Raw genomic sequence first — 26,670 nt, forward strand, 5'->3', positions numbered from 1 at the left:
TAAAGAGCCGTGTAATAAATATATATATATATATATATATATAGGCTTTGCTAATTAATGCTTAGACCCTGTTGATGTGGACTCTAAGTGGTTAGCCTTAGTATTTGTTGTGATTATATCAATAGCCCACAGTCCCTATGGACCTACTCTCATAAAACAGTCTGAGAGCTAGTCGTGGTCTCTTTTAGCGTTGGTCCTCTATGTTTCATATGGTGAATAAAACACACACACACACATGCCTCTGCCACCTCCTCTCTTTCATATGCTCCCAGAGGGCTGCAAGGAAGAGGAGGAGGAAGTGTAATAAAGAGAGAGAGGGAGAGAGAGCCCACATCCATAATACATCAAAGGACCAGACGCTGGAGAAAGAATGAATGAATGAGTGGAGAATGGAGGGAGGGGGCGCCTGGCTGTTCATAGGCACCAGTGTGGCTGTTAGCAGAGTGCTGCTGCTGCTGGATGATAGAATTGGATGGGAGTCTCTCATCTCCCCCCTCATCCAATCACCCACCCCCCGGCACGCACACGCACGCACACACACACACACACACACACTTTTTCCATGTCTCAGTCCCAGCTGGCAAATGGGTCCCTCCTTATGAATAGGGTTCCTGTTTGAAGTTTTTCTCAGCCGGAGGAGCCTAAGTGGTCACTGTGGTGGATACCAGACTGTGGCTCTGTAGAACTTTTCCAACTCCAATATAAATAGAGAAAATTGAATTGAATGCACCCCCAATCTGCTCCATAATCAAGTCCATCAGGAGGCAGCTGAGGTTTGGCCATACAACCCCATCTTCATGCAGGTGGGACAGACCTGTATAGGAGGGGGTGTAGTGAGGGTTTGGTGTGGAGGTGAAATGGGCTAATCTGTATGGGACTATCAGGGAGAGATTGCAGATAGGTGGCTGAGCAGCATTGTGATGCTGACGTGACTGGAATGACTGCGCGGATGAACAATGACTTCTGCTACTGATGAACTGAAATGGCAGGAATTGTAATGGGTAATACATTTCAATTTTCACTAACTTATTTCATACACACACACACAAACCATGATCTCTCACTCACACACACTTACGCCGGTGGTCTGCAGCGGACATCAAGACCCTGTTCAAGCTGGGACGAAAAGCGTTTTGAGACGTATTGTTACATTTTTGTTATACTCTTTGTAATTTTAATAAAATGGAATGGGATGGAATGCAGCTTCGGAATAAGGTCTGCATTCTGAGGGAGGTTCTGGGGCTGATAATATAACTAGGGAGGCAAAACCACTCTGCCTCATTTAACTGTGCTAAGAGGGACCAGTGGGACATTTTGCCAACAGGGATACAGTGATGATCACCTGCAGTGAAGTCCATCAAGCAGTAACACAGCTCTCTGATAATAAAGCAAGTGCTTCAGACCTCATTACAGCACAACATAATGTCTGCTGTATGGCCATTAAGCCCCGTCTTTCATTTGCTCATGAATAAAAGCACATACAAAACACATACACACAGGAAATCACAGGGGCTGTGATTCTCTTCCCCTTCCCTTCTCTCCCACATCTATAACAGCTCTTGAAAGGGTCCATAACAGCGGTGTCCTAATCACAAACAGGCTCAGTGCGCACAGGGGGCTAGGATTGAGTCTGACCTGTGGTCATTTCCCATCTGTCTCCCTCACTCATTTCCTGTCATCACTTCACTATCCCATAAAGTATAAAAATTGGCTTTCTGTGGTGACAGAGGATGATTGGCACTGCCTTGTAGACAACCAATGGCTGTCCTGAAGGGGTTAGCATTTAACACGGACAAATTAAGTAAACAACTGCATTTAAAACCTTTGTTTACAGCAACGACGAGTTTGCTGTACTTCCTAAAGGATTCCAAGCTTAATTAAAGGAGAACTCCAGTGATTTTTCACATAGATCTGTTTCTCAGGGTCACCGAGTACTGTCGGGTGAAGCTAGATAATCAATGACAGATCAATGACAGATAACGTGACGACCACATACAAATAATTTCAGTAGATTTTGCAAATGTATGTGTTAAGAAGAATGTTTTCTGTTGTATATGTTTTGTTAGGCAACATGTATTAACACATTCATTTGTGACAGAAGAAACGGGAAGTTCCCCATTACCTGTGAAAAATGCCCATCTGCATTCATGTAATGACAACAGCCAACAACAGACAACAGCCCACTATAACTCCTTCTCGTACTGTTTAGTCTCTTTATTGTCTTACAGATCAAGTAAAATCGTACAGTTTGCCCTCTAAGCCCAACGTGTAATCATTTTGTTGTGCAGTAAAATGTCTCATACAGCATCAAATAACTAAGCATTTTTAGCCGACTGGTCACCTGATAAAGTTTTACGCTGTAGCCCAAGTCAATGACAGATAACGTGAGGACGACCACATAGGTACAAATAATTTCGGTAAAGTTTGCAATTGCAAATCTATGTGTTAAGACAAACGTTTTCTGTTGTATAGGTTTTGTTAAGCAACATAAATTAATACATTTTGGTCTTTTTATTGTCTTAATTGTATTTTGATTTACTAATTGCAGCACAAGTCAAATTTCATTCAACATGTGCGTGTATTTATTTTTTTTTTTATAATTAAGTGTTCCACGTGCGCTAAAAAGTGCCCCCCCCAAAATGTCTGTGCACGCCACTGCTCATGAACAATCAGAGGTAGAGTAGGGCACGTGTCTTCTACGACTAGTCTTCTTATACTACCACCTGCCCATCCCCCAAAGTCTCCTCGGATCTGCACAAATATCGTAGGTGACCTATTTTGATAACAAAAAAGTAGTTTACATCTATGAATTATAGATAAATGTGTCAGATGAGATGTATGGACAATACCCAGTGTGTTCTGAAAGCTCTGAGTCACTCTCCCTCGCCCAGGAAATTACATATTTAACAAGAAGTATGTTCAGCTTCCGCAGGTACTGGTGGAACCTCCTGGAGTTGTGCAGCAGACGACCATGTTGAAGGTCCATGTTGATATGCGTGGATCCAGAATGATTTCACACATGCTATAAGCATTAGTCTGTTTCTGTCACATCATTTACCTAGTTGGGTGGTTAGTGAAAACACACACACGGCCTTAGAGGTGCCATGTGTAAGAATTGAGGTAAAAATATAAAAAAAATGAGCTACACACATCAAAAGAATGAGAAGAAATCAGGGTTCCTACACATTTTCCATTTCAAAATTCCATACTCAAATTTCCAAACTTCTCGGTAGATTTTTCTGACCATATTCTCGACATTGCAGCCACATCTGGTTTGGGATAACTCTGTGAACACAAAGGTATGGACAACTGAAGTGAACTAAAAAATGACACTTAATATTCGTCCATTTAGCTGGTTCATTTTTAGTTGTAGGCATATCTTAGTTGTATCATAGTTGTATCTTGACGATGGGGGCTGACAGTTAAGCTACACAATAGTAGGAATGGTTCATTATGACCCAGGTGAAGTGATTAGTACTGCAAATGCAATAGTCTGGAAACACAAATATTTCTCCATACCTTTATTTCTTTTTTTCATACTTATCCAGACCTGGAAATTACTAAAATCAAATTCCATACTTTTCCAGGTTTTCCATACTGCGTAGGAACCCTGCGAAATAAGGACGATAATGTCATTAAAAAAATGACAAGGTATAGTGCTGCAGAGATATTAACCTGAATTAGCATGTTAAATTACTAGCCACAGCCCGACAGGTGTCATACCAGTTTGGCAACATAACTGCCAGCCAAACTGCAATACACGTGTCTTGGTTGTTACTGGTAGACCAACTCACTTTCTGGAGGTATACTGCCGCCATCTTTTATGGAATGTGGAGTATGAATTGATTTTTTGGCGGACATTACACATGGCACCTTTAATCAGGGGTGTGATTGGCAAAGGTAATCACAGCAGAGTGATTGTTCTCTCCCCCCGATGGTTCAAGTACTATAGTGTTGGCTACCGTATGCCTACACTTCATAACATTCATGAAGCAAATCCTATGCAGGGGTGGCAAAAAAAGGGCCTTGAAGGAAATATGTTTGGGCCAAATACTAGGGGTCCGGGGGCATGTACCCCAGAAGAACATTTTGAAAAATAAGCCCTTAAATGATGACATCTGATGACTTTTATGGGAAGTATTGATACATTGAGATACATATATTTCAAACATTATAGCATATTACAATACAGCCTATAAGGCCTAAAGAAAACAAATGTATAATAGAGTAAAGTAGCCTAGGCCTACACAAGACTAAACCAAATATGGCTGAAATATATAGGCCATCATGATCATTTTGCAAACAGTGACGCAGAGCCATGTTTTTTTTTTTTTTTCATTTATAATACGTTTTGTTTATAACTTAAACCAACATTGAGTTAAAATGTTGACTAAATTATTTACTATAGGCCTACTTGATAAAATACTGCTAAAAAAAAAATTAAGGGAACACTTACAGTTTTCCACAATTGTTAAGACATTTTTTGAAACCTTCCACCCTTTTCTCCATTCTCAAACTACAGAATTCCCTGCTACTTGAAAACAAATAAGATGGATGTTGCTGTTGGCGAACAGTGACACACGAGTTAAGCTTTTATTAAGTTGGCAAACGTTTGAACTAGCCAACTAGCTCCGCTGGTGGGAAACGCATGGGACTCATAGCGCTGCCGCTGTCCTATTGCGTGCAGAGGAAATTTGAAAGACAACTGATTATCCCGCCCCTCGGACTGAGCACTGCGAACGGTGAGTGTCCAGACCCTACATTTTAATGTGGGTCTGGCTCGTCAGGCTAATTTAACAACTGAAACCCTCAGATTTTATTTTATTTTTCGCAAAATGGATATGGATTATCAATCAAAAGTGAAATAATCCGGGAGTCATGTCCTTTCGTTTTCTTACAGGTTGGGTTGTTGTTGCCAATAACACACTAGCATTGATGCTATGCTATGCTCGATCGGTCGGTCTCTACCCAGAATCTGCCCCATTTACCCACAGCTTTTACCCGATATTGCCCCCAGAATCTATGTTTTTACAGCACACACACACAAAGAAGTGCAGTACACATAACTGTTTTTTTTTTTTTTTTTTTTAATCACTGTGTGATTATTTATCAATTCCTTACTGTGAGGTACACTAGAAAAGAGAGCGGAATCCATTTTACAAAATATAAAAAAAGATAACGGACACTAGAACAGTCGTGCCAGAAACACACACACACACACACACACACACACACACACACACACACACACACACACACAGACACACACACGTGATTGCCTCTTATTGACGAGCACAAATGTTTGAAAATACACAGACTGTTTGAGTTAGACAGAGGAAGACTGAGAAATAGCTAGGCGGAAGAGGTCAATTTCAGTAGAAAGTCTTTGAACCAGAAACACATACACAGCGAAATAAATTACAAATGCTCTCTCTCTCTCTTACACTTACACACACACACAGACATGACACAAAAAACATTCAGAACGTTCCACCAGAGTATTCCCAAACACAGGCAGAGTCCGATATACACAATAGACCAGGAGGTGGTTTCTCTATTGTCAGACACACACAAACACACACACAGACACACACTAAAGAGGGAGGCAGTCCCTCTGTCAGAGGACACACACAAAGGAGCAGGAGGCGGTCGACACTCTCTCTGTGGTGAGGGGAGGCGGGAAGACGCCAGGCCACCAGTGATGACTGACCAAACCGCCACCAGACAGTCGAGAGGGAAATCAGGACAGAAACTCATGAAGGAGATCACAGGGGTGTGTGTGTGTGTGTGTGTGTTCCAGGCGTGCTGATGAGTGAGGGGGAACAGAGGGCTGCCGAGACTGTGTGCGTGTGCCGTGTGCATGTTACAGGTAACAACTGGCTTTGCATATCAGAGACATTGGCCAGACAATTGAATGGGCTCATAGGCAGTTCAAAGAAACAGAGATCATGTCCATTTGAAGAACATGAACAGAGAGCTTCTCTAAGCTGTGACAGAAGAAATCTGGGAGGCTGATCCTGATACAAATCCATAATCACACAGCCATCGTCAGGCTCCACACCAAGTCTTTAGGATGCTCCTGGTACACTGTAACATACAGTGTGGTCATGCGAGATCTTACACACACAAACACAAACACACACACACACGACTGACTGACTCCTACTGGCTAGTTCTTCCTGGTGTCCTGTACACAGTACTTTGTTGCTTGTATTGAGATTCTGTGAAGCGCCAGGGACCAGGTGACATCAGAGCAGATTCAGGCCACACACGACAGGAGTCCAAGACATGGTCAGTCTGTCTGGTAAAGTTTGTCCTGTCTGTGTGTGTGTGTGTGTGTGTGTGTGTGTGTGTGTGTGTGATTCAGTCTGTTTAAGTAGCAGAAACCTCAGTCCGGGCTTTTTTGGGTTCGGACGGCTGATCCGGGCAGGAAGGCTCGTGTTCTGCCCCGTTAACCGACCTTGAATCGCTTGAAGAGCCAGCTTGTGTTCTCATTGGCTCAGAGCCACTGTCAGTCACTGTTGCAGGTTCCCTCATTGGAGGGCTCTCTGAGGGCGGGCCTTCCTGTTCTCGTTTGACACCCGTGGCTTCCTCCATCTCTCCATCCTGCTTCTCTTTCTTTAGCTCCATCTCTCCATCCTTCTCTTCTTTCTTTATCTCCCGTGATCCCCTCCTCTTCTTCTTCTCCTCCTCCTTCAGCTCAGTCTTCAGTTTGCTGAGGGGCGGGGCAAACGGGTCGCCGGGGGAGGTCTCGCACAGCGTTGGCCCCTCCCACGCGGGGATCTCCATCCCCAGGCACTTCATCAGCTGAGCCATGACCTCGTCAACGTACGCATGGATAAGCAGGTCGGCGTGCTTGTCCTGTAAGGGGGAAGATGATTGACAGCTCTCTGTATCTGTTGTTTAAGTGACTCACACACACACACACACACACACACACACACACACGAGTGCGCGCACTTACACACACACACACACACACGTACAAACACGTAACACACAGTCATTTATAACTGCAACACTGCGTAAGTAGGTAAGCAGATTGCCTGTGTGTGCGCGTGTGTATGTGTGAGTTTGACTGTGCTGTGCTTGTGTGTGAAAAAGAGTGCAATAAGAAAAGGGGAGAGAGGAGAGTAATGAAAAAGAACTGGATTAGGCTCATCACACACATGTGCCAAACAACGTGAGCAAGCTTGATGAGTGTGTGTGTGTGTGTCATGTGAGAAAGAGAAAATGAATAGAAGGGCTAGAAAAAGGTGAAGGAGTGGGAGAGAGGGATGAAGAGAGGAGAGCCGAGATGGAGAGAAAGAGATGAAGAGACAGAGGGAGGAAAGCTTAGATGGGGAGAAAGAGAGAGGGATGAAAAGAGAGGATTAGAAGAGGAGAGAAAAGCAGCAAGGGTACAGCATACATGGAGGGAGAGACAAAGAAAGAGAGAGGAAAAAAGAAAGAGAGAAGTGACAGAGACAGGATCAGTGCAGGACTAGGAAGAATAACTGATCTTGAGGGAGAAATGGAGAGAAAGAATCAGGGGAAATATGACAACCCTGTTTGTGTGTGTGTGCACGTGCATGCGTGTGTGTGTGTACGTACACACAAACACGTATGTGCGTGCGTGTGTGTGTGTGTGTGTCATTTATTAGGTGGGCTATATATCGATGAGGTGTGCATGCTGAAAGAAAGTGGTATAGAACGTTATGTCCAATATTCTGATATGTGGTTTAATGTCCTGCATTATGTCCAATATTCCAATATGTGGTTTAATGTTTAATGCATTTCTCATTAGTGGGTCACTTTGATACTAAAAGTGTGAATCTATGTAATGACTGTATGATATCTGTACTGTCCCTGTGTATATCTGTGTGTGACTGTATTTAGAGATAAGCGGGAATATTATGACTTTGCACGGCTGCGTCAGTAGCTTTCTGCTTCGGATTGCCAGGTTGCCACTAATCAGAGTCTGATTCAGAGTAGTCCACGTGAGATGGGATGACCAACGCTATCTCCCGTCAGCCTGGAAGGATACTTAAACCCCAACTTTTTCCTTGTCTAGTTAGAGCAGCTGATGGATCTTTAGGTGAAGTCATGCTGTCTCTCCCTTGATGCGCATCATTGTAAATAAAACTCTGTTCCTGATTTTTCATACTATTGGTCTGACTGGGTCTCTATTCATCTGTGGTATCAAAATGACCATCAATGCGATGTGTCCTTGCATTTGTGTGTGTCTCACATATTTGATGGGCTGTAGGTTGATTAGGTGTGTGCGTGCGTGCATGCACGCATGAGTGTGTGTGTGTGGCCGTGCGTCTCACATATTTGGTAGGCTGTGGGTTGATGAGGTGTGCATGCAGATGCGGGTGTGTGTGTGTGTGTGTGTGTGTGTGTGTGTGTGTGTGTGTGTGTGTGTGTGTGTGTGTGGTGTGCGTGTGCGCGCGCGTCTCACATATTTGGTGGGCTGCAGGTTGATGAGGACCAGTTTGCCTCCCTTGCGTTTGGTGATGAGAGGAAGATCACTACTGGGTTTAATCTGAAGAGACGTTCCCAACGTAATGGCCACATCAGCACGCCTGTAACACAGAGAGAGAGCGAGGAGAGAGAGAGAGAGAGAGAGAGAGAGAGAGAGAGAGAGAGAGAGAGAGAGAGGGAGGGAGGGAGACAGACAGAGGTGGCTCAGGCACAAACACCAAATAAACAGAAGGACAATGTACTGTATATCTGTAGAATGCAAACATTATTAAAACAAGCAAGTATATGAGCCATCCAGCATGTATATATATTAGGGGTGTGAATCTCTCATGTAAAAGACGATACAATTCGCATCTAGATACATGGGCACGATTCGATACAAGAAAATAGTTTATAAAAAACGATTCAGTACGATTCGATGCGATGCGATTCGATGCAATTCGATGCAGTTCAAGAATGGAAAGCATTCTGAAAGATTGAAAGATGGTCATGGTTGTCAATTAGGCAACAAAATGTGTGAACATGATTATCTAAACTGAGGTTTCTTTCATATACTGTATTGAAATGAAAAAAGAATAGTCTACATTTCAGTCAAGCACAGCAGCCAAATACAACATAAAAATACATTTTTAAAGACTTCACAGATTTTATAGAGTTATATCTGATTGTTTTCATGGAGCTGTAGCCTTGTTGAGGTAAGAAAATACCGAAATAAAATAAAACAGTGCTTAAGACACTCTTGGCCTTTTCTCATATAGGCCTAGCCTACCCTACAAGAATAAAATAGGCCTACAAATCAATGAACTCTCTGGGCTTATTTTGTTCCAACAGTAGACCTAATGCAGAAACCTAAAATGCCACAAGTCTGAGTGAATATGAACAAAATCATTGGCTAATAATTTATGCATCGTTTTAGCAGCCAAATTATTATTTAACATTAAGGAAATCCCTTCATCAAAGGTAAGGCTACTCTACAGACTATCATTGCTGTTTAGGAATGCAATTTAGAATTGCTGTTTAGAAAAACAAAAGCTGACCGAGTGCAAGTTGTCACATGGTTAAGTTGCAATAGATGTATGGGTAATGAGGTCATTTGACAACTTTGGGCAATGAATGTAACCAAAAACGAACTGCATTACCCACAATTCCGTGCCACGTATAGTTTCAAAACCGGAAGTGGGATGAACGCGCTGCTTGGAATGTAAATCAGTCTGAGCGAGCAGAAAAGGTTGTGCACCGATTCATAACAAGTAAATCGATATAACGACCGGTTCATTTCAGTTTTTTCCCGATACGGGGCTTTACGTATCGATGTAGCCGTATCTTACACGTAAAAAACGGATACCGATACGTATCGGTTAATCTTTACACTCCTAATATATATATATATATATATATATATATATATATATATATATATATATATATATATATATATATTAGGAGTGTTAGAGGCCGCCATATATATATATATATTATATATGGCGGTCTCTAAAACCCCTCGAAGAGAGCACCTCGATTTGCGCTCCGATGTCGTATGGATCATCCAGGTACGCCGACAGTCTCGAATTGTTAGTGGAGGGGTGGTACTTATAAAGGGTGTGGTTGACGGAAACCTCGGGTTAACCAAGAACATAACCTGCTCGGAGCAGGTTTGAGATGCAGCGTAAATTGCCATGGCAGCATACCTCGGTTAAAACCTATCCACCTTTCGTAGTACGGGTTAATCGGGAATTTACGCCACACGTGATCAAGTTACTCTCGAAGTTTTCCAGATAAGCCAGTAACCCCGCTTCGTAGTACAGTCCCCTCGTCAGCGCGCCTGCACACACATACACACAGAAAGTCAGATATATCTACAAATATGCACTCACCTGGAGGCCTCGTCAGCTCGGTTGAGGTCACGGTCTGGCAGCGAGTCCTCCCAGTCCAGTATGGTGCTCATCAGCTTCCCCCTACACACACACACACACGCGTTACTACGTGAAAATGTAAACGATGACAATAAAACCCGGCAGTATTTTCTCTCTCCCACATAGGGCTGTGTTATCACCACTCGATTTGGAATTACCGTATTTTCCGGACTATAAGTCACCCTTTTTTTCATAGTTTGGCTGGTCCTGCGACTTATAGTCAGGTGCGATTTATATATGAAAAAAAATATATAATTGAACATGTTTTTAAATGTTAATTTATATTAACTGACATGAACCCTACATGAAACATTACCGTCTACAGCGAGAGCGAGCGCTCTCAAATGCACAAGTCCTGTGCACTTTCAGTCAGAGATTAGTGCTTGCGCTATGCCTGAAACACACGTGCATACTTAAATGCTCAAATTATGGCCGGGATTCTATTTATAGCGGGCCTCAGATTCGGACAAATAAAAGCCAGTATAAGTTTGCTTCAATTTAACTCATAAAAGAGCTCTTCTTAATAATTTATGTTGGTTGGTTTAATATTGTTGCCAATGAAAAGTCATCATTCTACACCATGAATCTCCAACACGTTGCTCTCAAGCTACCAGTCGCACCCAGCCCCTTTCTGAGCTAGAGGCTGAAGCAATAACCTACATTTAAACACAATTGTTGCTGCCAGGCATCAGCTTACGAATTTTATAAAAAAAAGTAAATCATGCATAATTTAAAAAATAACTAAATTTAGACCTCTTAAGAGATCTTAAGACCTCTTTGGCTCTTATCTCGCAATAAGTGGATGGAAATCCCGACACTCTTTCATACATGAAACTTGATAGTGAACCATTGCCATTGGTATGCGCTCCTATAACGAAAAGTATAGGCCTATGTCTCACAGTAAAACGCAAGAAATAAAGGCCTAGCTGACTCGAATAGCCTACAAGCCATGGTCCAAATAAAGGTGCTGTGCTTTGCCCAGTCATAATCTGAGGATGTACGATAGTCTGTCCCCTAAACATTGCTCACCCGTTATCTAGACATGCATGAAAACATTTGAAAACAAAACTCACTGCCATGTAATATTTGATCGCTGTTTTGCTACTAATGATCTTTCACGTGAATATGCACAGAAAGTGAAAGCATGCGCTCCGTGTCTGTAGCTGTCTGTTCACGCCCGCAATCGATTATAACGTTCCTCAAATGGAGAACACATCCATGTTCTCTCGCGTTATATTATAGGCTGTCATGCTTCTGTGTTTGCAAAATTCCTGACGGTTCCTGATCGCTAAACGTTTGTTTTCCTTTCCTGTCGATAGCGGTTGATGTAGAAGCATCTATAGGCTATAATTTGACTTTAGCGGTGACAAATCCTGCTGAGAGAGAGAGAGAGAGAGAGAGAGAGAGGCACCCCCAAAGTGGTCCTGCGCACGCGCGTGTATGTGTGTCTCTGCATTGGGTTCAATTGAAGTCAGAGTTGGTCCGTCCAGTCAATAGTCCCGCATTCAGGCCGCTCCGTTATTAGATTAACGTCAGACAGCGCTGTAAAATGTGTGGGAATTTCTCGCATTATGATGGCTAGAGTTGCGGGACTTATTAGTAGGCCTATGCTCAAAATGTAGTAATAATTTATGCGCAATACCCGCAATCCCGCGCTGACATTTATAGGCCCTGGTTTTAAATGCGCATTTTTTTTCTCTCGCTGTCTCGGAGGTGGCCAGCAATCATTTGTTCTGTTTCCTGTACCAGTATATCGTCCAAAATGCTTTATTGCATTGCATTCTCCACATTTTTAGCTACATTTTCATGTACCACATCAGCATTTTTGTTAAGTGAATCTTTTGTAAATTGCTTTACAATAGCGTCGGGCCCTTGACAGCAGCCTTCGGCTTGCCTCTTGCCATTCACTCCTTCGTCTTCAACATTCCCTGTAGAATTCTCAATATTTTTGGCCTCAATGTGTCCAGTTACATAGTCTGTCTGTTCTTAGTCTTGGATTTTGTGAAATAAATTTCTAAATATCACCTGCTTGCTGCAACTTCGGTCTGCACGTCCTTTTAAAACCGCATCTTTTTCTCTCTCAAGCATTAATCTGCTGCGGCTTGTCTCTCCACATTGTCCAAAATGCTTGATTGCATTGCATTCTCCACATTTTTAGCTACATTTTCATGTACCACATCAGCATTTTTGTTCAGTCAATCTTTTGTAAATTGCTTTACAATTACCGTCGGGCCTATAGGCCTATTGCCTGGCTTGCCTCAGCTTCGGTCACGTCCTTTTAAAACAGTCTTTTTCATGAGTATTTAATCTGCAGCCAGCTTGTGATTCCATATCGCCCAAAATTACATTACATTACATTACATTACATTTAGCAGACACTTCTTGACCAAAGTGACTTACATATGTCAGCTATATTACAAGGGATCACATTGTCCCCGGAGCAACTTGGGGTTAAGTACCTTGCTCAAGGGCACAACGGTGGAAGCCGGGAATTGAACCGACAACTTTCAGGCTACTGCACGCTAACCCAGCTCCTTAACCACTACACTACCACCGCCCATCAAAATGCTTGATTGCATTGCATTATCCACATTTTTAGCTAAATTTTCATGCATCATTTCAGCATTTTTGTTCAGTGAATCTTTTGTAAATTGCTTTACAATTACCGTCGGGCCTAGGCCTATCGCCTGTCTCCACATTTTAGATACATTTTGGTGTACCACATGGCATTTTCCTTCAGTGAAACTTTTGCTTTGCAATTACCTTCCTGCCCTCCTCTTGGCTGCCTTCACTCCTTCGTCTTCATTATTAATCTTTTTGGCCTCAATAATCCAGTTACATAGTCTCTTTTTTTGGTTTTGGATTTTGTGAAATACTTTTCTAAATAAATGCAATTTATAGTCCGGTGCAACTAATATATGATTTTTTCCTGTTCATGATGCACTTTTTGACTGATGCGACTTATACTCAGGAGCGACTTATAGTCCGGAAAGGTAGTTTAATAGATATTGACTGTGTGGGGGTCCATGCCATGTCATTTCTGATTGTGAGTACTGTTTACATTGAACAGTCTTTTTAACTATTTAACAAGAGAATATAGTTAATAGTTAAAAAGACTGTTTAGCTTACGTATGGCAAGAAGACATTAACATTTCCTTGCTAACAGTAAGTTTGCAAGATATTTTAGCAGCAATGCTAGATTTGCCTTAGACCACGTGAAACACTGCATGGAGTATTAGCGATGCATGGGGTATTAACACTGCATGGGGTATTAGCGATGCATGGGGTATTAACTTTAGCGTGAAACGCTGCATGGGGTAAAGTGTTGTCACGATACCAAAATTATTGTTTTGATAGTGATACTGAGTCAAGATTTCTATACTTTTTCGATACTTTTTTTAAAATTGGATTTGGGGGCCTAGGGTTAGGCTGATATCATCAGACGTCATCAGTAATATTGAATATCGTGTGATCATTCACACCAGAGGCCATCCTAGATTCTGCTCGACCCTCCACACACACACACACACACACACACACACACGGAAAATGATGGCTTATGTCATCATTGCTTATGTTTCTATTTTATTGGAATTCATATAAAAGTGTTTATATTTTGTTAATAATAATAATGCATAGTATTTTATAATCTGCATAATTACTAGTAGTTAAAAAAAAAAAAAAAAAAATCAAATTTGAATCAGTCATTTGAATACTGATTTTAAAACTATTACACTTAGGCATCTTTAATGTGGTGTGTAGGTCTAATTGATTGCGTGCCTGTCGCTTTAAGAAATATGTGAGGGTAATTAGCCTTCAGTCTCACGGTTTTAGGCTAGTGAAAAATAATTACATTTAGTACATAACATGTGTCATTTATGATTTATGAGTGAGCACTATACAAATGACAGACATGACAAGTCTGGAGACCGTGCTGGCCACTCCATGTTTTCAAGCTTAGCATCTTGTTTTTTTGCCTAAGGTAGCTCTGGCATAGCTCAGACTTATGTTTTGAATTCATTATCTTGCTGTTGGATGAACCCCTGACCAACTAGGCGCATACCAGAGGGTACTGCTTGGCACTGCATAATGCTGTGGTAGCCGTTTTGGTTCAAGGTGCTCTCTGTCACCGACCCTGGATCTAGCAAAACAGCCCCAGATCATCACGCTTCCTCCTCCATGTTTGATGTCACACACTGAGGAACCATCCTTTCACCTACTCTACGGCGTACAAAAATCCTGCATCCTGCGAAGTTTTTAAATTTTGTCCATAACACCTTCCAGTCTTCAGTCGTCCATTGGTGGTGTTTCATGGCCTAGGCAAGCATCTTTTTTTTTATTCTGACGTCTTAGCAATGGCTTTCTTGCTGCAACTCGACCTGTCAAATCTGCAACTCAAAGTCTTCTCTTCACAGTTGAAACTGAGACTTGCTTACTACGGGCACTATTAACTCATTAAATGCCAAGCTGTTTTCGGAAGCTTTGTCCTTTGCCAGCAATCTAGACCATGATTTTTGTACAGCCACAGCATATTCTGTGTTATAGCTATGAACACATACAATGGCTCGTTTAAAAGGTGAGACTTTAAGCTCTCAGTGGGTGCAAACCGTGCATCACGCTAAACAGTGGCTAGTTTTCATCAAAATCCCTTTTATGAGTCACTATCACCGACATATTCGGCACTCTGGCAAGGGCGTGCCCTCTTGCAAGCACGACTCGGCCTACCACCCACTCCGCTATGCCTGGCTCGTGGTGGAGATTGAACACCGTGCTGAGGAGGGAGTTCTGTCACTCCTTGTAATGTTTTTGACCTGTCGTGGTCAGTCATCTTGTCTTAGTAGAAAGGTGGACTCCTCCAGCGTTGTCTGGCGAAAACGCACCTGCTGCAATATCTTTTTCTTCGACTTTTTCATTTCTTTCTTCAGCACCTGAGAAGTGTTGCCTGCAAAGTTTCTGGGAAGAGATCTAACGAGACCTGCCACCTAGTGATAAACCCACAAAAATAAATGACCTGATTTTGACCTGGCGTGCAGGTCACTGATAGGCTAATCAGTGACTGATTCGAAACAAAGCGGCAACCATCAAAAGCAGAGTTAAGATCAAACGTCCAGATAAAATGTCCAGATCTTGCGTTTTCATGAGTTTTTGATCATCATATATTTCATTTCCATTCATCACAGAGTTCCCAAAATCACATATAAGGTGTGTTAGAGTGTCTAGTTTCGTAATTAAAAAAATATATATTTTTTTAGTTTTCGGCACTCAATGAGTTAAGATGTGCTTGAAGATGTTGTCCTGTGAGCCGCAATTTGTTGACTCTCAGAAACTTGTCTTCTGATTTTGTTGTGGCTTTGGGTCTGCCAGACCTCTTCCTGTCAGAGTTTCCCCTGGTTTCTGAGTGCCTTTTGATAGTGAAGGAAACTGTACTCATACTTCTGAAATGTACATTATTTTTCAGTTTTGTGTAACTTTACCTTTTTTTTAAACTCTAGCAGTTCAGCACTTAACTTTGCAAGTCATTGAACTACTTGAATTTCAACAAAAAACTGGAACAATTGGGGTATTCTAAAACCTGACCAGTAGTGTATGTATTGATGTATCATTCTATCATATATAAAAGATTTTGACCAGTAGTGTATGTATTGATGTACCATTCTATCATGTATAGAAGTACCATTCGATCATGTATAGATGTACCATTCCCTCATGAGCAGGAAGCCTGTAGACACGTGAGCCTGAATACAGACGTTATACACCTGTGTACAGAGATACAGGAGCTCCATGCATATCCACAGACACACAGGCTTGTATGTACATTAGCACACAGAATTCTGCATAATTCATGTGTGTGTAAGATAGAGAGAGAAAGAAAGAAAGAAAGAAAGAAAGAAAGAAAGAAAGAAAGAAAGAAAGAAAGAAAGAAAGAAAGAAAGAGAGAGAGAGAGTGTGTGTGTGTGTGTGTGTGTGTGTGTTACCTGCATGCCCGTAGGCCTCGTGAGCGGGTAACCTCACAGTAGGATCCAGTGGGTTTCAGTCCCATCACACCGATCACCTTTTCCCGTACATACTGCCTGGGGGACACACAAAGCCCACAATGCATTGCAGCTCTGTTCCCACACCAACAGCACACAGCCCAGAATACAATGCAACAGTTTTCACCAGAGCTGTATAAATAGAGAGTTGCGACAACTCAAATCATGGGCGCCATCTTTCCTCCCAACTTGATGATTCCACAGTGTTATTCTATGGAGCAAATATGATATGTTGAAATAAATAGCTTATTTTCACCATTAACAGACCTATAAATTATATCAACGTTTGTCAGTATGTAAAAGACCCTTACAGAAATATTCCAGTGTATATTTTCCTTCCATATCTTAAATGGCCCTGTAAAATGCTCCCTGTAGTTAAGGCTGGGCGATATACCGAATATACTCGATATATCGCAGTTTGCTGTACGTGAGATACATTAAAGTGTTATATTGCAAATTTCGAGTATTTCACCGTCATAATTTTTAAAGTGGCAACACTTACTTTGCAGTACTTTGTCCCCATCTCTCTTAATCTCTCCCCCTCCCTCTCAATAACAACGTGAACAACACACATCACACACTCACCAACCAATCCTGAACAATCTATTCAGATGAGGGTGTGACGTCTACATGTAGGTTCAAAACCAGCGGTAGCATTTCTATCTATGGGTAACATAGGTTAGTGTTGTTCAACAATGAGCTAGGTTAATAGATGGAAGCAGTTCTGATTTGGTTACATGAAACGAAAAACGAAGGGATCTTCAAATTAAAGTTACCTATTTCCACTTGAGAAACATTGCCAAAGTGCGGCCCTTTTTAACTCAACAAGATGCAGAAAAACTAATTCACGCCTTTATCACTAGCAGGTTAGACTACTGCAATGCACTTTTCACTGGTCTTCCCAAAAAACATCTAAAGAAATTGGCACTCATACAGAACTCTGCGGCTCTAGACTTTTAACTAAGACTAAGAAGAGAGAACACATCACCCCTGTGTTGGCTGAACTGCACTGGCTCCCTATTTCCTATAGAATTGATTTTAAGGTTATGTTAATTACTTACAAAGCTCTGAATGGCATAGCACCTTCATATATCTCTGAGCTTTTAATATCTTATCAACCACAAAGGAAACTTAGATCATCCAATTCTAATCTTGTAATCGTACCCAAAGTGCCCCACAAACAAAGTGGAGAAGCTGCTTTTATCCATTATGCCCCCAAACTATGGAACACCTTGCCTCTGTACATCAAGCAGGCGAGTTCAGTAAATATTTTTAAAAAAGATCTGAAAACATACCTGTACAGGAAAGCTTTTAGTTAACTCATCTTATCCTGTACACTACTTTTTCAGATTATTCTACATCTGCCGCTATTGGAGGGCGCAGCCAGCCAGAAGCAGATGGGCTCCCCCTATTAAGTCAGGTTCTGCTCAAGGTTTTCCATCCTGGAATATGGGAGTTTTTCCTTGCCACAGTTGCCATATGGCATGCTTGTGGGGGGTAAGAGGGTTAAGGCTGCCAGTCTTATGACGTCATTTTCTATATTTTTGATATGTTGCTGAGTGGATCATAAACGGCCCCTAGCAATGAAGAAAAGTGATTGATAATGACTGACTGACTATTATTGTGTTACATGCTTCAAATGTAAAGCACTTTGAGCTGCATTCTGTGTATGAAAGGTGCTATACAAATAAAGTTTATTATTATTATTATTATTTCTACACACCTCTGTTCCTGAGAAATCCCAAGCTAAACAGTGGCTAGTTTTCATCAAAATTTCTAGAAATGGAGATATAATGTCTTTCATGAAATATGAAGTGTTGCCTGTAAACTTTCCGGGAAGTGATCAGCGAGACCTGGCAAGACTGCCACCTAGTGATAGACCCACAAAATTTGCCTGGTTTTGATATGACGTGCATGCGTCACTGATTCGACCCAAAGCGGCAACAGAGTTATGATAAAATGTCCAGATTGTGCGTTTTCATGAGTTTTCGATCGTCATATATTTCATTTCCATTCATCACAGAGTTCCCAGAATCACATATAAGGTGTGTTAGAGTGTCTAGTTTCGTAATTAAAAAAAAAAGCTAAAAACGTAATATTACGTTTTTGCCACTCAACGCATGGGAAGGAAAAACGTAATATTACGTTTTTGGCACTCAATGAGTTAAGGTATCCAAAGTGCATAATACTCAATTGTACTTCATTCAGTTCTTTACGGCGAGTGCCTCCAACATGGCCATGCAGCTGGGTTACCACCCAGAATGTGACGTCCGTGCAAACCCCTAATATATATACGACTATTTCACATCTCTCCACATTTCAACAGTGCAAACAATGCCAAAACCTTCAGCAGGTAAACTTAACAACCCAGAAAAGCAAGCGGCAAATATTAGCATTCTGTTAATACTGTCACATAATACACTTCAGATAGCAGGCTCTACCATTTCAGCACTCCATGACCAACTGGAATATAAATCATAAGGCACATCATACAATTAGAGCTGTCAACTGATTAATCACATCATTTTGCAACAATTTCGCTACCTTCAACAAGGTCTACAATAGTCCATGATAATATGAAGAGGAAGAGACATAAACAGCACTCACATGCAAGAGAGAGAGAGAGAGAGAGAGAGAGAGAGAGAGAGAGAGAGAGAGAGAGAGAGAGAGAGAGAGAATTCAAAGAGCTCCTTTGAAAATGACCATGCTAATTTTGCCCATTCTGAAAAGTTGTATTGTGTTATTTATTTACCCCTCTTGCTAGATGTCAGAGGTAATGCCAATGGGTGACTAGTTTATTTTAATGCTAGCTGTAGAACTGAGTTAAGTACAGCCTCTGGAAGTAAATAAGGCTCAATCGCCGTCAGCTGCGATTAATTAGCATTTATCTTTTTAACACATTATTTTTTTCATTAATCGTGGCAATTATCATGTTGATGTGAAATAGCTCTCAAGACGAGGTCACAATGGGGTCCAACATTAACACAGTTCCGCTGTCTCATGCTGATGGAACTTACTTGCCACACTTTCCACACTCCTCCACAAACATGTTGCCATGCAACTCCGATAGACGATCTCTGAGAGAAGGACAGAGAAAGAGATGATGAAGGAAGAAAAGGTTAATAATGTACTGACATATAAGCAGCCTATAGGCCTCTCTCTCTTTCTCACACACACACACACACACAGGCTGCATCTGACAGAAATGTGCGGATCTTACGATACCTCAGAACATCTCAAGGAACAGGAGCGATAGTAACGCAATACACTGGTGATTTGACAATAACATTGAGAGCGCAGAAGAAGGGATGAAGAGATGAAAGGAGGAGGAGAGAGGGAGAGGCCAAGTGGCGTGTGATACCGCAGCACTGATTCCCTGCCCAGTGATAACTTCAGACTTCCTCATGATGCCGTCTCCCCTCCCCTTCTACTAAGATAATTACATCCCCATTATTCACTCTCTCGCACGCACGCACACGCACACGGGTTTCCGTTGTCCGGTAATTGCAGGTAAAAAAAATGCTCCCCGAGCACCACTGTAGCAGGTATCACTGACCCACTGATCACGAACAGGGCAAAGGGTAGACAGACACACACACACAGATTTTGTGCGCACACAAGCACACACATACAGAAACACATACACACACACAAATGCACACGCACCCACACAGACATGCACAAACACAAAGAGATGGACACACACACACACACACACGTCAGTGTTACCGCGGGAATCCGGAGCGTATGTGTAGGCCGTCCACGTTCTGGCTGATGAGGTACTGCAGGCGCCCACTCCTCTGCAGCTGCAGCAGGGCCATGTGGGTGAGGCTGGGACGCGCCTCCTCAAACGTGGTGTCGAAACGCACAGACTCCCCACGCTGCTCCATCGTCCACACACCCTTAGGACCCCTTCAGACAGACACACACACACACACACACACACACGTGGTGTCAAACTGGGATGTTAGGAGCACTGACAGTGCTCAGCCACTCAATCAACAGTCCACCTAAGAGAGAGTTGGAGAGAGACAAACACACACGCACGCACACACACGCGTATGTAAGAGAGAGAGAGAGAGAGAGAGAGAGAGAGAGAGAGAGAGAGAGAGAGAGAGAGAGAGAGAGAGAGAGAGAGAGAGAGAGAGAGAGAGAGAGAGAGAAGAGGATGTATTCTCTCCAAGTGCCAGTGGTTTGTTATTGCAGCTGAAATCCCAGCCTGTCTGCCTGCGGCAGCGTGTGGACCAGCTCTGTGTGGAACGGCTCTGTGTGGAACGGCTCTGTGTGGGTTAAGAACGGGAGGGCGGACGGCCCCACAGGAGGAAGAGAAAGAAGCGATTTCTATTTCCAGCGGGTCGTGCTGCTTCCGAGTTCCCTACTGTGGAAAATGGCCTCATTTCAATCACTTCCAGCACAGCTCACGCTCTGTTCCCTTTATCTGGGGTTTCTCCGGCTGCTCTCTTTTGAGTCACTCGAATTTGCAGTTTTCCTTTTGAATTTCCCCCCTTTCTCTTCCTTCTTTTTTATTAATCTCTTTCTTTCTCTCATTCCCACGCTTTCTCCTCTCGACTCCTACCACCACCTCTCCCCTCCTTCTCTTCCTCCCTCTCCTGACCAGTCCCCCCGTTTCCACAGACTCCTCCTCTTCCTCGTCTTCCTCAGCAGGCCTGGAGCTAGGCAGCTTTGGGGCTATCTGTGCTGGTGTGCATTCAGCTATGTGCAAGTGTGTTTATGGGTGTGGAGGTATGTGTGCTCATGTGTGTGTGTGTGTGTGTGTGTATATGTGTGTGTGTGTGTCAGTAAACAGGTTGGTTGTCTCAGTTTATAAAACTCAACACACACCAACAATGACAGACAGACACGGAGAGTGCAAGACAGTGAGATGTAGGAGAGGAGTGAGGAGAATGATGTAGGGATAGAGAGAGAGAAAAAAGAAACTGAATGGATGCACACAGGAGCAGGTTGTAATGAAAAAAGAAAAGAAAAAAAAAAAATCAAAGAGTCTTTGATGGTGCTTCGTCTGCATACTAATCTCAATTCAGTCAGTCGTCCGCGCGCACACACACACACACACACACACACACACACACACACACACACACACACACACACACACACACACTCGGCACTGATACTCTGTGTGAGCGGGATGACTGGTCTCAATCCTGAGCCCCAGCAGAATCACACCCACAGATGAGCTCGCTAGGAAACACACAAACACGTTTCTTAATCTCTTTCTGCCGCTCATCCTCACACTCTCACTTGGTCTGTCTATCTAACTATATTCACTTACTTTGATACCTCACCTATTCAAGGGAAATAAAGCTCTTCATGCCATTCACATATCAGCCCACGTGTAGACACACACACACACACACACACACACACACCAGGTTCCCAATAATATTAGCACTAGGAAACAATATTCAAATGAGTCTTACACACACTAAACGAGTGGATATACTGAATGCAGTCATCAACCAGCACAACCATGCAATCATCAACCAGCACATTACAACGCAACACACACACACACACACACAGTACATAATTGAGAGGTGCCAGTGCACTAGAACAGGAGGATGAGGACCCTGTAAGGGGTCCCAGTGCCAGCTTTACAGTGGGCATTACTTTGAATTACGTTCACATTCACATTACGTTCACATTCAGGCATTTAACTGACACTTTTATCCACAGTGACTTACAACAAGGTACAGGGTGACTAGGACACGTTAGTGCAGCAGTAAGTACTACTCTCAAATAATAGAATGACAGTTCAAGGGAAGGAGAAGAGGGATAGACAGTATAAAGAAGATAGTGGTAAGTGCTATATTAGGCTAGATTAATTATACAACTATATACAGGTAGTAGGGGGAATAGTGTGTGTGTGTGTGTGTCCATCCTTAACCCTTGAGGCGCCACACTGGATTTTGATATCATAATTTCAAAATCATAAAAACACCCCAAATTATACACCTTTCAGTAAATACTGCATGTTGGATATACATGCATACTACTCCTGCTGTCTGTATATCACATGTACCACTGCCACCTCCAGCTATGTTGAACAAAGGATTGAAATGGTATGCTTTGTGGACTCGTCACATGCAAAGACCTCCGTTCACAGACGCAGTCAGTCAGTCAATAGATGATCGATCCTCATCTCCAAAAGGCAGATATTCTCCTTCAGAATCAGAATAGGTGAATAACAGATCCAAGAATTCACATATGAACGTTTTATTCCCTGTTTGGTGTATTTCTACTTCAATTTGCTCAAAACAATGGACAGAATTGCTTCCTTGTCAATATAAACAAATGCACTTATTCTCCATCTTTTTCCTATGTGATTCACTACTTTGCCGACATGTGGGCTTGGATCGAAGCTCTGGATGTCTGCCATCTAGTGGCAGTGGGTACAAATGAGATTTTACACCGTACTTGATCTATCGTCTGTTTTAATTAGTGTTGCTGTTTGTCGCAATTTTGCGACTTTGGCGCTTAGAGGGTTAAACCAGTGGGCTTGATGTCTGAGTGGCCATCAAGTGGCATTTAATTAACCCACACCTGGCTGCAAATGCCCCATTGAGGCTGCCTACTTGACCTTCCTCACTCTAACAGGACAATAGGCCCGTAATGAGAGGCTAAGGGCTGAGTACACACATGACCTGGACCTCTCTCTGACTCCAAAGGGCTCACATGGGATGGGATGGGATGGGAACATTTCTGTCGGCCAATGGGCCGCTCCTGAGTGGCATACTTCACACACAGAACTCTACCGCCCTCTAGTGGCTAACTGCACACACTGTAGTCCACGCACTGCAGATTCAAGAGGTGTTAAATTTCACGTTGAATGGTTTATTGTTGTTTTTCCCCCCTTCAGAAATACCATCACACTAAGACACCCATTTATTTAGCCTTTGAATAGTCAGACATGTTACAAGTAAAGTTCCAGGAGAGAAGTCAATAACTAGACATTTAACCAAATATAGTCAACTCATCAGCACACAAATGGCAAAAAGGGCTTTTTACATGATTCTCCATTCTTTATTTCATCAAGACCCTCACAGACCCATGTATAGTATGTAAGTGAGTGAGTCTGTGAGTGAGTGTGTGAGTGAGTAAGTGTATGTCTGCGAGTGAGTGTGTCTGCGAGTGAGTGTATGTATGTGAGCGTGTCTGTGAGTGAGCGTGTCTGTGAGTGAGTGAGTGAGCTTGTCTGTGAGTGTGTGTATGTAAGTGAGTGTGTTTGTGAGTGATTGAGCGTATGTCTGTGAGTGGGTGAATGTGTATGTGTGTGAGTGGGTGGGTGTGAGTATGTGTGTGTAATATATCTGTGAGTGTCACAGGGCTGTGTGTGCATGTGTGTGTAATATATCTGTGAGTGTCACAGGGCTGTGTGTGCATGTGTGTGTCCTCAGAGCTCTCAGTGTGAGAAGGTGAGCTGCACTCATGTACACCCAGAGAGACACACTGTCTACCTGGTGCATCGGTATTAGCATGGCAGACTCATCACTGGACACACACACACACACACACACACACACACACACACACACACACTAACCAGCATCATTTACACTAGGGATGCACCGATAACGGTACTGAATAAAAATGATTTGTGACCACATACCAGTACCACTTCACAGCCTGGCCCTACACACCCATCAAGTACTGCACCAGCCTGGGCCTACATGCTAGTTGTGCGTGCAACTCCTCACACCCCTAACCTTAAGAACCATAGACTGTATACAGTCTAGGTTAAGAACGCTTCTAACCCGGCTGAGTTGGAAACCTGGGCTTTAGCTCAGTGGTTAGAGCGTTCGACTCCCATGCCGGTGTGTGTTGAGGTGGCAGGTTCGAGGGCCGTGAGCGGTGGATGAACCGACCTCTGTTACATATACACCCATCAAGTACTGCACCAGCCACACTACTGCAGTCACCAAAGGCATGGACAGATTATGAGCCAATGACTCCCCCCCCCCCCCCCCCACAAGAAACTTGGTCAACTCAGCTTAACTAGGGGGGTCCGAGAAGAAGAAAACAGACAGATTGAGACTTACAAAATAACCATCAACAGATTCAAGGCATCTAAAAATAGATGATAGATGACAACAACAAAGCATGATTATCACACGAAGGGGATAAGGGGTGGAGAAGTGGCGACGTCACGCATAGGCTTGGGCTCCAGGGCCACTCAGTAATATATCCCTCAAAGGTCGATCAGACTATCACCAAGAACGTGCCGTCTTGTAAAAATGACGAGATGAAATGAATTAGAAATACTAATTTATTGAGCAACTTCACGTGTTTGCGTTGGATGATAGAAAGGCAACAGCATTCCTCGTGGTTTTAAACACGGGGAGCGTGGACAGGTCAGTTGAGCGGTACAGGGCAGGAGTTACCTGAAGTCGGGTATGCCCGCAGATGTGCTGATCCCCGCGCCCGTGTGCACCACCAGGTACTGAGCGTCCCGCACGAGCTTGGCCAGAGTCTCCACTTTACTCCGCAGTTCCTCCGGGCTGTCGAACACCTGCACAGGCAACGGGGATATGCTACAGTTTAGCACGCGATCGCCCAACAATCTGCATTTCAAATCCTGAGGGGAAACTTCACGAATTCAACTTGATGCTTTGTTTTCCACTAGCTGGTCTTGAGCTATGTTCACTTGCTAGCTAGCTAGCTATGTTATCGCTATCCAAATTTTGTTCATTATTCAATAGTAACAATAGGCCTGTTATGCAAGTGGATCTTAATCGAAAGTTAAGATAACACAGTAACGTTGGTTGCGACAACGCTGCTAACGCATTGTTGACTATGAATGCATGGAGCAGGCCTACCAAAAAGCTAACGCTAGCTGACATAGCTAACTTGCAAAGTACACCGAATGAATCAACAGTAACCAACCTCTGGGATACCACAAACGCCTTTATCTGCGTATGGTGAGAGTCCTGCAGCGTAGTCCACAGACATGGTGCACACCAGTATCGTAGACAGGGGATAAATCCGTAAAAACTGTACTCGGCAGAGAACAGCAACTTCTTGCCGCTAACCAAATTCAACTGGGAGTTCTTCCGCCGATGATTGTTGGTCCTCCAAGATGACGTCAGATATTAGTGGACAGTGCAAGAACAACACAAACCCAAAAAGAGGCTAGGTCTAAATGGAAAGAGCACCCTGTCTGGACCGCCGTCATGCTATCCAAAAGATTCTTTGGACGCCGCTATTTATGGATTTCCGGCTCCCATTGACTTACATTGAACACATGTAAACAAAACGTCAATTATGTGCTCAAACTAACGCCGCTGACTTATGAAAACCACCATTCCACTTTGATACGAAACTACATAATTGTACAACATTTATACAACAAAAATCACAGAATTTGGATCAAGTAATGTGGAGAAATCTTATGCAAAGTGTCAACCCCTAACAATGTGCCCATTGCCCAAATTTGGTCGACTAATGTCGAATGTCAGAGTAATGACATTGAAAAAGGTACCTTAATGATACACTTTAATTTATAAAGGTACGAAGTATAAAAAGAAAAACACAATTTATCAGATGGATTACCCAAATAATTTGTAACAAAGTCTAACATTTATTCGAGGGCACATCTATTCCCAGAACTATAATGGGTGTTAAATATTCCACAACCACTAGATGGCAGCATGACACAGCACATAAAGTACATCTACGTGTCGCTGCGACCTGAAGGATGGCGTGGTTGAATATCCACTTCTCCTGCACTTCGGGTCTAATAGCGGGTGAATTGTATGACCACCAGATGACGCCATTTCACTGCACCTCGGGCCTAATAGCTGCTGTAACTTCGTTTAAGTAATAAGCCTCGAGGAGCCGACGGTTACACTTGTTTTAGGGGCGTTGTTAGCCACGCTGCGCAAGCCGGGTAGGCTACAGAAGAAGCCAATAGGCTACAGTCGCGTGTGTTTGTGGTGATTTATTCCATGTATTAACAAAATAATAATGTAACATTAAAAAAATAGCCTACATAGATAAAAAAACTAAATAATTACACCAAAAAAGTAAAGAAGCTTTATCATTGATATATAAGCTTACTGAAAATCAAATATAGGCCTAGCCTACAATTGTGTTGCACAGACAATATGTCCTACAGATAATCACAACAGTAAGAACATAGGCTAACCTAAGTCATGACGACACGAGGGCTTAAGTCTCATGTTGGCCTATGACTACGTAGTCTAGGCTACCAAGCACGTCTGTGTCTGCGACAGTGAAAT

The 26,670-nt window shown here is 42.8% G+C and overlaps 1 protein-coding gene and 1 non-coding gene across 4 annotated transcripts; both read right to left on the reverse strand.

The window, feature by feature from the left end:
• Positions 1-518: 518 nt before the first annotated feature.
• sirt6 (sirtuin 6) lies at positions 519-25,561 on the reverse strand. 3 transcript variants are annotated; one of them, XR_006033999.1, is made up of 9 exons: positions 25,316-25,552; positions 24,814-24,941; positions 20,141-20,323; positions 19,429-19,488; positions 16,355-16,450; positions 10,341-10,421; positions 8,444-8,567; positions 5,451-6,861; positions 519-554 (listed from the first exon to the last, which is right to left on the reverse strand). XR_006033999.1 is itself a non-coding variant. In XM_042103832.1 (8 exons), the coding sequence occupies exons 1-8, from the start codon at positions 25,379-25,381 to the stop codon at positions 6,373-6,375; spliced, it is 1,227 nt and encodes a 408-aa protein (XP_041959766.1). In that variant the 5' UTR covers positions 25,382-25,552; the 3' UTR covers positions 5,234-6,372. The 3 variants fall into 3 exon arrangements, 2 of the variants coding, with proteins under 2 accessions (XP_041959766.1, XP_041959780.1); XM_042103832.1 differs by lacking the exon at positions 519-554 and having other exon boundaries at positions 5,234-6,861; XM_042103846.1 differs by lacking the exons at positions 519-554; positions 20,141-20,323 and having other exon boundaries at positions 5,251-6,861; positions 25,316-25,561.
• Positions 23,821-23,929, reverse strand: LOC121682031. Its single transcript, XR_006022395.1, has one exon. It is a non-coding gene; the product is annotated as a small nucleolar RNA U6-53/MBII-28 (small nucleolar RNA).
• Positions 25,562-26,670: the final 1,109 nt, after the last annotated feature.

The sequence above is a fragment of the Alosa sapidissima genome, chromosome 1 (assembly GCF_018492685.1).
Source record: "Alosa sapidissima isolate fAloSap1 chromosome 1, fAloSap1.pri, whole genome shotgun sequence".
NCBI lineage: Eukaryota > Metazoa > Chordata > Actinopteri > Clupeiformes > Clupeidae > Alosa > Alosa sapidissima.